At 46.6% G+C, this 14,480-nt stretch overlaps 1 protein-coding gene across 12 annotated transcripts in view; it reads left to right on the plus strand.

The window, feature by feature from the left end:
• The first annotated feature begins 8,906 nt into the window (after positions 1 to 8,906).
• CUX1 (cut like homeobox 1) overlaps positions 8,907 to 14,480 on the plus strand; it is a 367,924-nt gene continuing 362,350 nt past the window's right edge. For 4 of the 12 annotated variants that reach the window (XM_036308913.1, XM_036308916.1, XM_036308917.1 and 1 more), the window contains exon 1: positions 9,628 to 10,737. In XM_036308913.1, the coding sequence (XP_036164806.1) occupies positions 10,408 to 10,737 (330 nt within the window). In that variant the 5' untranslated portion in view covers positions 9,628 to 10,407. Of the gene's footprint in view, positions 9,177 to 9,624; positions 10,738 to 14,480 lie in introns of those variants that run through there. The other 8 variants (XM_036308921.1, XM_036308922.1, XM_036308910.1 and 5 more) reach the window with 6 other exon arrangements.

The raw sequence follows: 14,480 nt of genomic DNA on the forward strand, positions 1-14,480 counted from the left end.
GGATGGCTGGGGAGCAGGCTGCTGCAAGGTAAGATGGAGGGATCCCTCCTGGGATGGCAATACCCAGAGCTTCCTGAAGGGGTGGAAGAGAGGCTACCTGTGCCACGTCCCAGGTAGGTTCTGATCAGGTTGGTGCCCAGGTGCAACAGAACAGCTGCACGTAGGTCTAGGGTGGTACAGAAAGCCCAGATTTGGCTTACCAGTGAGTAAGTTCCATTGGAGAAGTCTCTACCTCTCTGAGCCTAAGTCTTCTTATATGTCAAAGGGGAATAATGCTTGCTGCCTTGGAAACCTGCTGCTAGGTTTACAGATAATGCTCTATAAAGCACAGGGCAGGTGCTCAGTGGATCATAATTGTTATTATTAGGTGGTTTTGCAGACAAAGGTGACTCTTGCTGTGTTGTGACTTTCAATCTGACCTTTGGATGTATCCCATGACTCTCTTCCCAATTATCTTCCAAGAGTTTCCATAGTATGCTTTATTTGTGGGACACTTGACCTCACATGTCCACAAAGGGGAAACAGGAGAGGCCTATGGCTGAGTCAGAAGGGGTTGGGTGCCTCAGGTCTTGATGTCTCAAGAGCAGAACCAACCAGCTACAGCGATGGACCTGCGTGCGGTTGGGGTTCATCCGGTCTTTACCTCCATCAGATGTTGTTTTCTTGTCGATATCAAATCACTTATAGGATGAAAGCAAGTCTGTTTCAAAAAAATCTTCTCAGCCAGTTTAAACTCTCTTCAGGACAGGAGACAGACAGACTGAGATTCATTTGATTTGGCTCAATTTCCACCATACCCACCTCACCTTGCCCCCAGTACTTGTGCGCATGCACACCCCCTCCCCTGTCCCAGGCTCTGGAAGCAGTTGCAGATTTGAGTTGACTTTATTTCCCATTGCATTTGGGAAAACAGGAAACGTTGCTTCTCTCTGTGTGGCTCTGGTCTCAGCCCTGATTTCTGAAATAAAAGGTCCTGGGTAAAAGGCCTTGAAGCTGAATGTGAGAATAGCCTTTCCCAAGGTCAGACCTACCAAAGATTTCATTCTGGTAATAAGTGCTTACGATGCCAAAACAAAGGAGGCTGAAGGATCACAATGCTCGGTGGCATGAGAATGTACTTCAGGGAGGTGAACGGCATTTAGTAACCAGCGATGTCATGGCACAGGAAGAGAAGGCCATGAGGGACGTTCTCCTCTCACTCTGAGATTTCTTCCCATACTGCTCAGCTCTGCGATGGGGAAGGAGCAGAGCACTCCCTCAGGCTCCAAACCTGGCACAGAAGAGGACTTCAGTAAATAATTGTTGGAGGAAGAAGTAAATAAAAGCATCATTTGTTTCAGAAAGGCATTTGGGAGAGGGCAGCTGAGGTACTATCATTAAGGTGGTCAGAAAATCGAGCAGGTGTCTGGCAGCCTGGGTGAGAAAGCGACTTTTTGGTGCCTCTGATTCTCAGTCTGCTTGTCTGGAAAATGGTATGAAAATATCAGTAAGAATGCAGAGAAGCAAAGTTAGGGTATGTGGATATAATACAGTTGAATGAGATTAAATAACAGTTGACTTTTATGGGCGTTTAGGCAGGTAGCTATGGTAGCATTTTATGCGAATTTTCTGGTTTAATCCTCACTGCACACAATGAGTGCAGACTTCTGTCGTGGAAACTGAGACTCGGCGGGGTTAGCTAACATGCTCAAGGTCAAACTGTTCTTCATCCGAATTCGTACCCACATCTCACTCATGGTTGTGTGCTGTTTAAGTGCGGACTGGACGAATAAGGCCAGGGTCCTTCCTGACACAGTGAGTTAGAAATGGGCGCTGACATAGGAACGGGTCATCTGTAGGACCTGCACGTCGCTGGCCGCACGTGGCACACTGTCCAGAATGCCAGCCTCTCACTTTCCCCTTCACAGATGCCACAGCACCTGCCCATCTAACCAGCCTTTAAGGTGCCAGCCTGCTCTCCACCCCTGGGCTCCCAACTGTGTACAGCCCACTCACTGTGTCCCTTCTTGTATGGGTTTAGTCTGTGCTGCATTGTGCATGCTTTTCCTGGTCCACACCTTTCTTTCCACATCTTACATCCTCCCCTGTCCAGGACCCCATCATTTCTGAAATCTTTTGCTTATCGAAACTGACAACAAACCTCAGTTCATTGCTCAGATCAACACTAATGCTATGGAATACATTAGCATGTCATCAGTTTCTTCCCTGGATACTGTTTGCCTTGTGCTTAAGTTGAATCCTGCCCGCCTCACCCCAACTTGTACTTGCCCTTTTCCCAACAAAATTGTAAGCTTCTAAGGGCAGGGACATTGTTTCCTGCTGCTGTGTTTCTTTATAGTGTCTGACACAGCACTTTGCTCAAGATATAGAGTCTATGATTAGACAGTGGAGGTTCCAACATCATCTGCTCCCCCAAAACCCATTTTAAAGAACATAAGGATCCCGCACAGTCACGGTTTGGCATTTGGCATTGTACCCCCTGTGCCTTCCTCCACTAGACCATGCTGACCTCGATTTCCCTCAAATGCCTTTGTATTTTATGTTCACTTCAATTACTTTATAGCACAACACTTTGCATCTTTATAGCATCTTTGTTGAAGAGCTCAAAAGCATTTTACAAGAAAATATTAATTATTCCCATTTTACAGGCAGGAAACAGAGGCAAAGTCAAACAGTGAGTCAGTCACAAAATTAGGACATGATTTTCCCTCTCTGTTTTCTTTTTTTTTTTTTTTTTTTTTTTTTTTTTTTTCCCTCTCTGTTTTCAATTGTCTATTGTAATTACTAGATCATGCTACCCCTTCTAGGGTAGAGTTCAATTACTATTTAAAGATGATATAGGCTTTTTCATATCTTTACTTTAAGTGGTATCTGCTCTATTCCTACATTATAAAATAGCATATGTAGCAATCATGTAAAATACAGAAATGTTAAAAAAGATAGAACTTATCCATAAATTCATCATTTAGAGACACCACTTTTAATATTTTAATGTGTTTTTTTTTTTGCATTCTATATGTATATAGAATATGCTATTCTTTGTAGTGGAGCTCATACCATGTCCCATTTTCCTCTTATAATAAACCTTTCCCCATGCCATTATATCTTTTACTAAATATAATTTATAATGGAGACACACTGTTTCCTCATCTAATAATTTCTATGTTGTTGGACATTAGGTCATTCCATTTTGTTGTTTTTTGGTTTGCTTGGATTGTTATCAGAAATACCTCTGTGATGAAAATGTTTGCATTTTATTTTTTTATATAACATTTATGTTTTTCTGATTTTATGTGTGAATATTTTAATAATAAAATAGTTGCTAGATTAGAGGCCCACTTTCCTGGCTCCTTCCTTCTGTCTCATACATAAACAAAATTTTGATATCTGATGAGATTCTGCTAGCTACTTAAACCTCTAAAGATATTATAATACAGATTCTTGAAAACTGACACTAAATCAAATATTTAATATGAGTGAAACTTAAGGGAATGAAAAAAGTCTTCTATTCACTGCTAGAAATATCAGCTTTCCTATTTTCCATTGAAATAAGCTTTCAAAATCTTACAAAACACACTTACCCAGGAAAAAAATAATATACAAATCTGACAGTGCTTATGACAAAAGAAAATCTAATTACATTTCTTGAAAACAAATCTTCATTCAACTCCAACTGTACAACTTCAGAGATGTGTCATAAAAGATCTTGTAAAGAAACAAAACAATATTTTACTTAATGCTTTGAATACAATTTTTAAAAACGATGTGTCTGCTCTATATGTCCTGCCACCAGGGACATGGTTGTATATTTAAAATATTGGATGGAAAACTGATATTGTAAGGGCAATATTAATAATGAAAGGTCAATATAAATAAAACGTATGTAGCTCATATCTACCGGGAGCAAAGAAAAGGAATTAATATAAGGTCTTAGCACAGAACTTGAACTTTACATTAAACACAAAATAATAATATTTATGTAGTACTTTACACATTTCAAGCCCTTTCAAGCTACTGATGATATATACTATTAATTTCCAGTAATTCAGCAATGACATCAGTGAGAGTCATACAAAATGGCATTTATTTCAATAGTGCACAGGAAATATGTAATATGATATTTACAAGGGTATCTTAGGATGACTAAGAGATAAAAAGGGGAAAATGAGATGTGCTATTCCAATAAACTTTACATTTCAAGATAATTGACATTAGATTATAAGTTTGTTAAAAGAGACTGGGGTGAGGGGCTATGGCTGGTGGGATGGGGTTTGGGAAGTTGTGGGGTGATGAGAAGCCCCAGGTCCCTCTTAGGGGCTTGAAAGTCCCAAAGCAGTGAGCAGTTGAGTCCATTAAGCTAGACATATTTTCTAAGTGTGAGCCACCTCCTTCTGAAAGGCTGAGCTGCAAGTTTTCTTGTTTAAGACAAGCGGAGGAGAACAGAACATAATCATTAGAGGTGCAGAAAGATAGCTAGAGAGAGCTAGTGGCATCGACATATGCCGTCCAGAAGTGGAAGGCAGAGTTAAATGGTGGGCCAGAAATTAAAGTCTTTGAAGATTCCAAAAAGGGTCTTAGAGACTGAGAGATGCTGTCACCAGGGAGAGGCTGAGAGGGTGGTGAATAGGAGAGTCTACTGTTCAGAAATCATTATAGTTTGTTCTTACAAGTTTGGCAGGTTCTTGGTACAATTATATAACTACACATACATTTGGCGTATAGGGATGAATTATGTACTATGCATGTAATTACATGTAGCAAAATGTGTACTTTTATTTGGTGGGTATTTACACAGTACAGTGAATAGTGTACTTAGAAATAATTAACATAAAGTATTATTTAAAAAACAAAACAATTAAAAGTAGTTTGGTTTGCTTGAGTGCCAGAGAGAGAGAGAGAAAGAGAGAGACAGAGAGACTCTGGAATCTTCCTTTTATTTATTCCAGTAGTCTATGCCAAATTGTTCTGGAAGGCAGTCACCAAAGACAAAAGGAGAGACCTGTAATTTCCCTCTGTTATGCATAATCTTTTGATTTAAGGCAAAGACCTTTTTAAATTTAAAGTGTCTCAAACTTCTGTCTGGCCTTCGCTATTCCTAAATTTAAAACATGTACAAATTCAGTCAACTTGAATGAATACCTTGATATAATTTTTAATTTCTATATTTGTAAAATTGAGATTCCTGTATTACTTATTAGGAATATGATTCATTTTTACCATGGGTCAAAAAGTAGCCATGACTTTATGCGTATGATGCAAACATTCAGCATTATGTATTGTATCTGGTTAAATGTTTCTTGTTGAAAGCTATTCAAAACCAGTCTAATTTGAATACAAAAATATTCAGAGAGTGAATGAAGGTCTTAAAATGAATCTTTCAGTTTTCTTTTTAAGCATATTATATAGAATTCAGAGTTCTGATTTTTTTCATTGTTCTTGAATTGAGGTTAAAAACTCTAGATTATTCTCCAACTTTTTCTGGAGATAAAGTTTCTAGGTGAAACTTAGTTTTATGAGTCCATTATAAGTAAGATTTCAGAACAAAATGAGTCTTTTGTGGGGGAATAAAACAATCTTCTTTTTTTTTTTTTTTTATGATGCCCTACATTGTAAGACATTTTTCAGCTTGGAAGAAATTCTTGATGGTTAATTCCTTCAAGGAATTAGGTTAACTGTATCAGAATAATTACTAAATTAGAATCTTTAGAAAACAAGGTAATATATTTTCCTTTCTTGGGGCTACCAAAGGAGGACCAATTTAGTAATAATCAACCCATATGGTATTTTAGAGAATTTTCCAATTTTCACCTTAATGGATTTAATCAACTATATGTAGATGTTGGGAGACAGGAGGATCCACAAAATGCTAGGGAGCTAGGAATGTGTGAACTTCTAAAAGTACCTGGCAATTTTCTGTAAGTTATATCCATTACTATTATCACATCCCAATATGGCCACCAAACTTTGCTTAGGCAAAAATAAAATGAGTCAGAAAAGTAACTTAGGAATTCTGGGCTCATATATTAGTTATTTAGTTGCCTTATTTGGTGCTGCATTGTATTTCATTTAAAGGTGTCAGGAACCCCATCTGATACTTGGGATATGATTTTTTGGAATTTGAGGAAGTTAGTCATATACTTGAGAACTGGGAGTTTTCTATCCCTACAGGGAGTGCCTGAACATAAAAAGTAAAAAGAATGCCTCTGGACTGTTTTCCTGTGCTTAATTCTAACATCAATTTTGATCAAGGTGCTTCTTGGTACTGGGCCAGTTGTCTTGCTAGCCTGCCTCTTTCTCACACTGTGTTCTGGGCGATTATAGCAATTATTCTATTGTCTTTGTAAGTGTTAATGGAAATCTAGGTTCTAAAATCTTGCCATTTCCTGAATATTTTATACAGTAAAAAGCTTTGTAGATCCACTATACTTGGATGGCAGTGGGTCCTCCTGATTTTCCACAATGGTGAGAATGAAAGTTGATCTGGAAACTAAAAAGCCTCTAAAAACAGATATAATTTGTTCCTATTCTATCTGTACTCAAGAAAAATAAAATGTACTTTAAAAATTTTTTTAGGTCCCTGTTGATTATTTCACTGAGTTAAGATAATTTTTGATCAGTGGTTTATCTTGATGCCATTTTAAAGTGATAACATTTTAAGGCGTTGACAAAGTTATTAGAAACTGTCCCCCCACTCCCGCCCCACCCCCTTCTTGTAGAGAGCAAGAAGCCTTGTATAACTCAAAACTTTGGTAGAAGAAATTAAATTTTATGTAAATAAAGCTTGACCTCTGGGCCATTCAATATACTGTTTTTCTAAGTCAAGTTAGCATGCAAATGATGTACATATAACCAGAAATGTAACAAGGGTATTTAATACTCATCAAATGTATTTCTAAAATATTGCAGTGGATTATTCGGAACCCTGAATTCCAACCTGATGTACTTCTGGAGTATTACACAGGTCATATATATTTCACTTTTTTGGTTCAAACCCAGGGGATTGACACGATAATTAGATTGAGAACATCTGCACCAAATCAAAACAATTTCCCTGATCCTTCCTTGAGCCTTCTCCAGGGAGTGTGTGTGTGTGTGTGTGTGTGTGTGTGTGTGTGTGTGTAAGTCCCTGCACATTTTATTTGTTGAGTCATCTGGAGGGCAACCCCGAGGTCTCCTTTGCCTGCCACCGCACAAACGGGAGGGGAGGGCATGCGCACCCGTTAGTGTGGAACAGGGGAGGAATGGTCAGATATGGCATTCCGTCGGGACAGGAATCGCCAGAGGTGGCAATGCCGTTTCCCGCCAGAGGCCTGACTCTGGGACAGGGCGTGGCCAGGCGCGCGGGTGGGCACGTGCGCGGGGACCCGAGGACTCAGTGTCAGGGCGCCGCTGCCCTCTACTGGGCGGCGCTGTCGGAGCTGCGGCGCGGCCGCCGGCGGACGGTGCGCGGCTGGGGCGCACTACACCCAGGCGGCCCTGGGCGTCGGAGGTCGGGAGTGCCCTGCTCCGCGCGGCGTCGTGGCATCTGAGTCCGAGGCTCCCCCCCCCCCCCCACCGCCCAACCCCTTGGCGGCCCCGGCGCTCTCTCGCACACCTGATTCCTGCCCCTTCTGCTGGTCAAAAACGCGATGGAGACGCCGAGAGAACTGCCCCCCGCCCCCCGACCTCGGGAATCGCGCGTGGACTCAACTGGAGCTCTCGGTCAGCAGTGCGAGGCCCGGGGGCTCGTGTGTTCTCCAAGTCCCGGGCACTTGCATTCCCGTCCCCTCATGCAAACACGCTCAGCACTCGGTGATCAGCGCCAGACCCTCGCACTCAGCTGAGCAGCAATTATATCTCACCTACGTGTATCCACACACATTTCATTTACATATAAATCTCAAGATTAAGGAGTTCGGCGATTTTTTTTTTTTTTTTTTTTACAAAAACCACGTTAAATGAAGTGCGGAAGAGTAAAAGTACAGTCTTCCTACTGAAACTCTAAAACTAACACGTGTATATAATCAATTAAAGATGACGAACATAAAACGTGTGCTTTTTTGCCAGGTTTCTGCGAAGAAAAAAAAATCAAGAGAATCGACTTTTTGGTTTAAATGTGAGCATTTGTGTGAATTAAGGACCATGCTCTCTGTTATAAGTGCTCCCACACTTTCCAAGTTTCTGCACCCAAAGGGGCGAATACCGAGGTGTCTGAACGACAGGAAGTTTCCAGGGCTGTTCCGCTGGAGGGTGCGGGGGGAACGCGGGGCTGTGCTCCCAGACTTTTCCTGCCGTGGCCCAGCTGGCGCAGCGCCGGCGAACAGGGGCCGCCCGGGCCGGCCACCGGCTGCGGTGCGGAGATGTGCGGCGCGGGGACCGTGCAGACCCTGTGCGGGGGCATTAGTTTGTGCGGCTACGTGAGGGTCAGGGGTGGTTTCCCTTAAATCTACTCCCCCCACCATGAAACGCTGTCCCCGGCGGGCTGTCTCTGAGTCGGCCGGGGTGCAGGGAGTGGGTGTGCGGCCAGCGCGCCCCGCACCGGCCAGCCGCCGTGGCGGCGCCGAGTGGGGGCCCGGGCAGGTGGTCGCGGCGGCTCGGCACCCCGCAGGACGGCGAGCGAAAGCGGCGCTGTTTCCGAGATCGCCCTTGCGCGGCCGCACCCCCCCCCCCCAACCTAAGACACTGAAGGGGCGGCGCTGGGCCAGCGACCGCGACCCCCCACCCACGCCCCAGGTGAGCCCGGCTCGGGGACCCCAGCCCGGGCCCGGAGTACCCTTCGCGCTGCCCTCCAGCGCCCCCTCGGGGCGGGGCCGGGCCGGCGCCCGCGCCCGCTGGGGCTGGGGGCCCGGGAGGGGCGGGGGTCGCGGGCCCGGGGCTGGCGTGGGGGGAGGAGGCAGGGACCGCACGCGCCAGGCCCGGCGGCGGCCGCCGCGCCCTCGGGCTCCGACTCCGGCTCCGGCTCGGGCTCGCCATGGCTGCGGCGGCGCCGTGAGGAGGAGTCCGCGTCCTCGGTGGAGGCGGCGGCGGCCCGCTCCAGGCCGGGTTTTGGCGCCGCCCGCCTGCTGCCTCCTGGCGGCTCCTGAACTCCAGCCCCCTCTCTATCAGCCTCTCACTCCGTCTCAATATGTCTCAAGATGGCGGCCAATGTGGGATCGATGTTTCAATATTGGAAGCGCTTTGATTTACAGCAGCTGCAGGTCAGGCTTCTCCGCGCTCGGCCTCTCGCCCCGGGGTGGGGGCTGCGGGCGGTCGCGGCCTCCCCCGGGGCCCCGGGCTGCCCGGTCGCCGGGGGGCCGCGGCGGCGGGGAGGAGGGGGTGCCGGGGAAAGCCGGGCCGAGTCGGGGACAAGTCCCTCTCTCTCCCCGGCCCCCATTGATAACTCGCTTGATCAGAAATTGATCCTCTTTGTTCAATTCATCGATCAGCCCAAGATGGCGCCGGGAGCCGCCGCCGCCACCGCTGCCCCCGGGGTCGGCCCCCACCCCGGGCGCCCCCCCGGCCCTGCGCCGCCACCACTGCCGCTGCCGCCGCGGGACCGGGGAGGGGGCGGCCCCGGCGGTCCGCGGGGTACGCGCGCGAGCGGGGAGCGGGCGGCGGCGGCGGCGGCGCTGCGCCGCGCCGGGAGGGGGCTGCGGCCGGTCGGTGGCGCCTGGCCGCGCGCCCCGCGCCCCCGGCCCGCCGTATTCCCGGGGAAAGTTTGTGGGGAGTTGCTGTGGGGGGTGAAGCGCCTTGCCTCTCCAGGAGGAGCCGCCGCCGCCACTGCCGCCGGCGCGACGGAGCTGGGCTGGTGGCGCTGTGGTGCCGCCGGCTCGGGGGAGGGTCAGAGCGGCCACCGGCGGCGGCGCGGCCCGGCTCCGGCCAGGCGGGCTGGTGGCCGGCGGGCGGGCGTCCGAGTTCCCCGGCCGGGTCGGCGCGGGCTTCGGCCGCTGCCCCCAGCTGTCAGCGGGCGGGGCCGCGCCGCGGCTCCCGCATTTGGTGTCGGGCTCCTAACGCGGACCCCGGGGTTTGTTTACGTCCGGGCGGGAGCCCCGGGGCCCCCGCAGACCCCGCAGCGCCCCGCTCTTTTGTGTGCCTATCCCAGTGGCGCCGCCGGCTCCTCCGCGGCCGGGACCCGGCCGGGGGCGCTTTGAGGAAACTTGCGAGGGGTGGCGGGGTCGCCCCGCGCGCGGAGCCTCGGTGTTAGGGCGCCCGGGAGCGCTCAGCGGTCGGCTGTGCGGGCGCGTGCGGGGGCTGCAACTTTCTCCAAGCGCAGGCCCCGCACTGAGTCCCCGCGCGCCGTCTTCCTGGGCGGGGGGCGCCGCCTCCCCGCTGCCTGTCCCGGCGGCCCTCGCCGGCGCCCTGGGCTTCCCGCGGCCCCTAGTAACCCTCCCACTCCCCTCTGGCCCTCTCTTCCCGGGCCCTGCCTTCCCAGCTGGGTCCGGGGGTGCGATGGAGCGCGCCCCGGGTCGGCTCCGAAATGCCTTCTCGGGTTGGGTTCTCGAAAGCAGAGCCCCCGGGCGCCCGCCGAACTGTGGCGTGCGGGGCCGTGGTCCGCGCGCCGAGCCCGGGGCGCCGGGTGGTGATCGCGCCGGGGCTCCCCATCCCGCGCCAAGGCTGCCGCCGTGCCCAGGGGGTGCGTTCTTGCGGTCCACCTCCCACCCAGAGGAGCGGCGCGCCCTCGGGGTCCGCCCCGAACCTGCCAGCTCCACGCTCGCCGCGCCTGGACAGCCTCGGGACTCTGCCAGGTGGATGTTGTGCGTAGCGGGAGCCAAGTTGAAGGTGAGCGGCGTGTGGGCCAGAAGCTCCGGGAGCGCTGGGGACCCCCTGCGGCTTAAAAGAGCCCGGGGCGCCCTGGCGCTCCGGGGGTCCCTCAGCGTCCCCGAGGGCCAGCTACTGCTCCCGACTGTAAGGTGTGTGTGAAGGTAAACTTGGCCGAACTTTCCTAACCCGGAGGACTGGTGATTGTGACCTACAATACTTTTAGGAGGAAAGCAAATGAAATCCAGATGCAGGCTTATATGAAATGAAGCAGATTGGATTAAAACATATATAAATGGAGTCTGACAACTTTAATTGTATTTGCTTGTTTTTGCCCTTGCCTACGTAAGAACTTGGTAACGCAGACTCATCGTCGTTATGAAATTTCTTCAAATGTCTCGCTTAACTGGGAAGAAGACTATGTGAAATATGTATTTCCGATAAGATTAAAACTTAAAGGAGTTTGAGTATTTATTGACTAAAATAGATTACTCCAAAGTGTCTATTGTGTAAATTAAATTCCTGAATGTAATGAACACAGCCAAATGGCATTTTTGATAAATTGGTCTACCCTGTTTTAGTAAAAATAGCTCCCTTTTTACCATAATTTAATTCCTGTGCTTACTGTAAAACCCGTTGTGGAGTTTTAAGAGACAAGCCTTAATTTTCTTTCTTTCTTTTTTTTTTTCTTGTCTTCTTGAATGTGACATTCTTTTTTAAGCATCCTGGAAAAACTGTCTGGGAAATGCATTTGGCTTCTAGAGCGTTATTAGATCTTATGAAGTCTTTGAGGTCACCCACTCTCCCCCCCACTGATTAGCTACTTGTTCAGGATATCATGAGGACACTTCACTGTGTAACTCTAGGATTCGATTGAAAGTTTCCCTGTCAGTTTATGTGAATGAACCATTAGAGGTTGATCTTGAATTTAAAAAAGCATCTTTCTCTTTCCTGAGCACCAAATTGGCTTTTGATGGTAGATCTGATTTGGCCTTGGATGATTTCCTATTGCCGCTTCTTCACATGTTTGAAAAACTTCAGTTGACTGACTATGGACTGCCAAAGTTCAGAGTATAAGGCTAAACTGGTTCTTTCTCTGGGCCCTGAAGAGGCCTTTTGAGTTGATATCTAGTTTAGTGTCATCTCTATTCCCACAGACAGTAAGTGACCCAATGAGACTGCAGTTTGAGAAGAGAGAATTCATTAGTTTCAGATTCTTCTCATCTTTCCAGAACCCCTTCCATTGAGATCAGGTTGCCTGCAGAGCCCAGTGTGAGTTGTGGTATTGATACCTGAGGGTGAAGAGGCTGGCCTCAGCTAGACCCAGATCCAGGTTAGAGACTTCAGTGGGTCCCTGCAAGATAAGGCACTTAGTTGTGGCCTCTCCCACAATCAGTGAGCCAGGGCTATGTTCTTGTCCTTCTGCTTGGTCTGTCTTGAAGTTGTCTTGGGACTTAGAGTGAGTGCTCAGGAAGAGAATTTCTGAAGATTGAGCTCTATTTCGTTTCCTTTTTAGTCCCCAAAGCTTGTGGTATGGAAGTTTCAGTGCTCTGGCATTGCTAAGACTAGTTGGACAAGTTTTTATCCTATCCCACACTTGTAAAAACCAGGCTTTTTTTTTTTTTTTTAAATAAGAAAAACACCACTGTATAAATTTGCCTTTTAAATACATGCTTGAAAAGAGGACACTTTCTAAAACAAGCTCATGTAACTCTGTCTGTTAGCACAACTTTTGGGATGGAGCCTGCCAGTGACTTGCTTTCCTTAGGGGCATTATTCCTATATGGTGACTGATGTTCTTCTTTAAGGAACCTCTAAAAGTAAACTTTAAACATTTACTTCTTTTTTTAAAACAAGAAAGCAATTTCAGTTTTTCTGTAAGTCCATTTTCTGGTTGCTTTTATTTTGTTTTCTCTGTTAAGGAAGTGTATATGTTACTTGTCATCCAGGACTGTTCCCGTAAGAAGTATATTATTTTGATTGAAATATGTGTCCCATCGAGTACCCTTTATGAAATAATGAGTAAACAAATCAAGGGTTTCCACGCTGCTGCATTCTTTATTTTCTTGGTTCTTTTAATATTGGTGTCTTTGAGCTTGGGTATGGGGAGTGGTCATTATTAGTTGATTAAAGATTTTTTTGTGTGTGTGTGAAATTATGTGTATGGGTTTGTTGTTTGTTTTGGTGCAAGTCAGCGAAGGGATGAAGTTATACAACAACTTCTCATACCATTTGGGTCCATAGAGACCCTCTCTCTCACCTGCTTCCCCAATTTTACACATCTCCTTCCAGTAGTTAGTTAGCTACATGAGAAAGTTGGAAAGGGAAAGGGAACAGATTGCCAATTCCCTTAGGAATTATTCTCTCCTAATCCACTGAGCTAACCTTAAAAATGCTGTCCGGTGAACTGATTGCGCTCAAGACCTTTAATGGCTGTTGAAAAAGTCCTCCCCTCAGTTGTGTACAATTAAAACAAACCCACCAGGTTTTATGTGGGAGCTGTGCAGAAATAATAGTTTGTGTTCCTATAAGGACCCCCCCACACCCCCCCCAGGATACCAGCAGCAGTCAACAGTCAAAACTCCTTAAGGCTGTGCTCACAGGCTGTGTTTTAGGAGAGAAAACAGGCTCACAGTAGAAAAAGCCATATTCATTTCAGCTCATTTGTGAAGCCCAAGGAACATTCACAGTGAAATGAAGGAAGAATAAATTTATTCGAGGAAACTGTCCTTTTTTTAAAAAGAGAAAGTCAATATGTGAAAAAATCTTATAGAGCTAGGCCACATTCTTCCTTGTGCTTCCATTATCTAGTTCACAGATTTGGCCTCATGTAAATTCACATATTTAAAAGACAAGTGTATCTGATGACTGTAACACAGATGTTACCTAAAGTTTTTATAGGAGTTATTCTAACATATAGGATCATACATAATTTTAGAGATTATCTTGAAACGTAGTTAAAACTAATGTATAGCCCAGCCGGTGTGGCTCAATGGTTGAGCCTGGACCTATGAACCAGGAGGTCAGGGTTGGATTCCCAATCAGGGCATATGTCTGGGTTTTGGGCTCCATCCCCAATAGGGGGGGTGCAGGAGGCAGCCGATAGATGACTCTCATCATTGATGTTTCTATTTCTCCCTCTTCATCCCTCTCTGAAATCAATAAAAAAATATATTTTAAAAACACTAATGTATAACTTTAAAAGTATAATTGCTTTCCCTGTGAAAGATCTGATTTTTACAAGTAATCGTCAGAGATAGACATTCACATATCTTGTCCTGCTGTTTTGTCTGCAGCTCTGCATTATGGCTGTAGAGAGATAGTTTTGGTTTCAATTGAAATTCCCCTGCCTCGGATTGTTTAAACCAGACCCTTAATCTTATTTTAACATACTTAAAATGTTCAAAAAAACCCGGAAGAATTGTTTTGTATAAGTAGCAAGTGAATGTAGTTTAAACACTCAAGCAATTCTGCTATCTAATTGGAAACAGGTGGAATTCTTGGAATCCTGTGTTTAAATGTTATTATAGCAAAGCATAGAGACACTTTTTACTGAAGGCCATTGGTTTTGTTGAAGCTATTTGAAGAGGAGCCTCATGACTTCTCATTTTGCCCACTACTGTTTCCCTGGATGTTACAGTCATGCTGGGCATTTTAGGAACTGGATACCTGGACACCTGAAAGAGACCTGCATGTGTAGGCCATGGAGCAAAAAGAAACTTTAATGGCATAATTAGACAAGCGGTTTAATGTCTGTATTATGT

This window comes from Myotis myotis, unplaced genomic scaffold (genome assembly GCF_014108235.1).
Source record: "Myotis myotis isolate mMyoMyo1 unplaced genomic scaffold, mMyoMyo1.p scaffold_m19_p_5, whole genome shotgun sequence".
Classification (NCBI taxonomy): Eukaryota; Metazoa; Chordata; class Mammalia; order Chiroptera; family Vespertilionidae; genus Myotis; species Myotis myotis.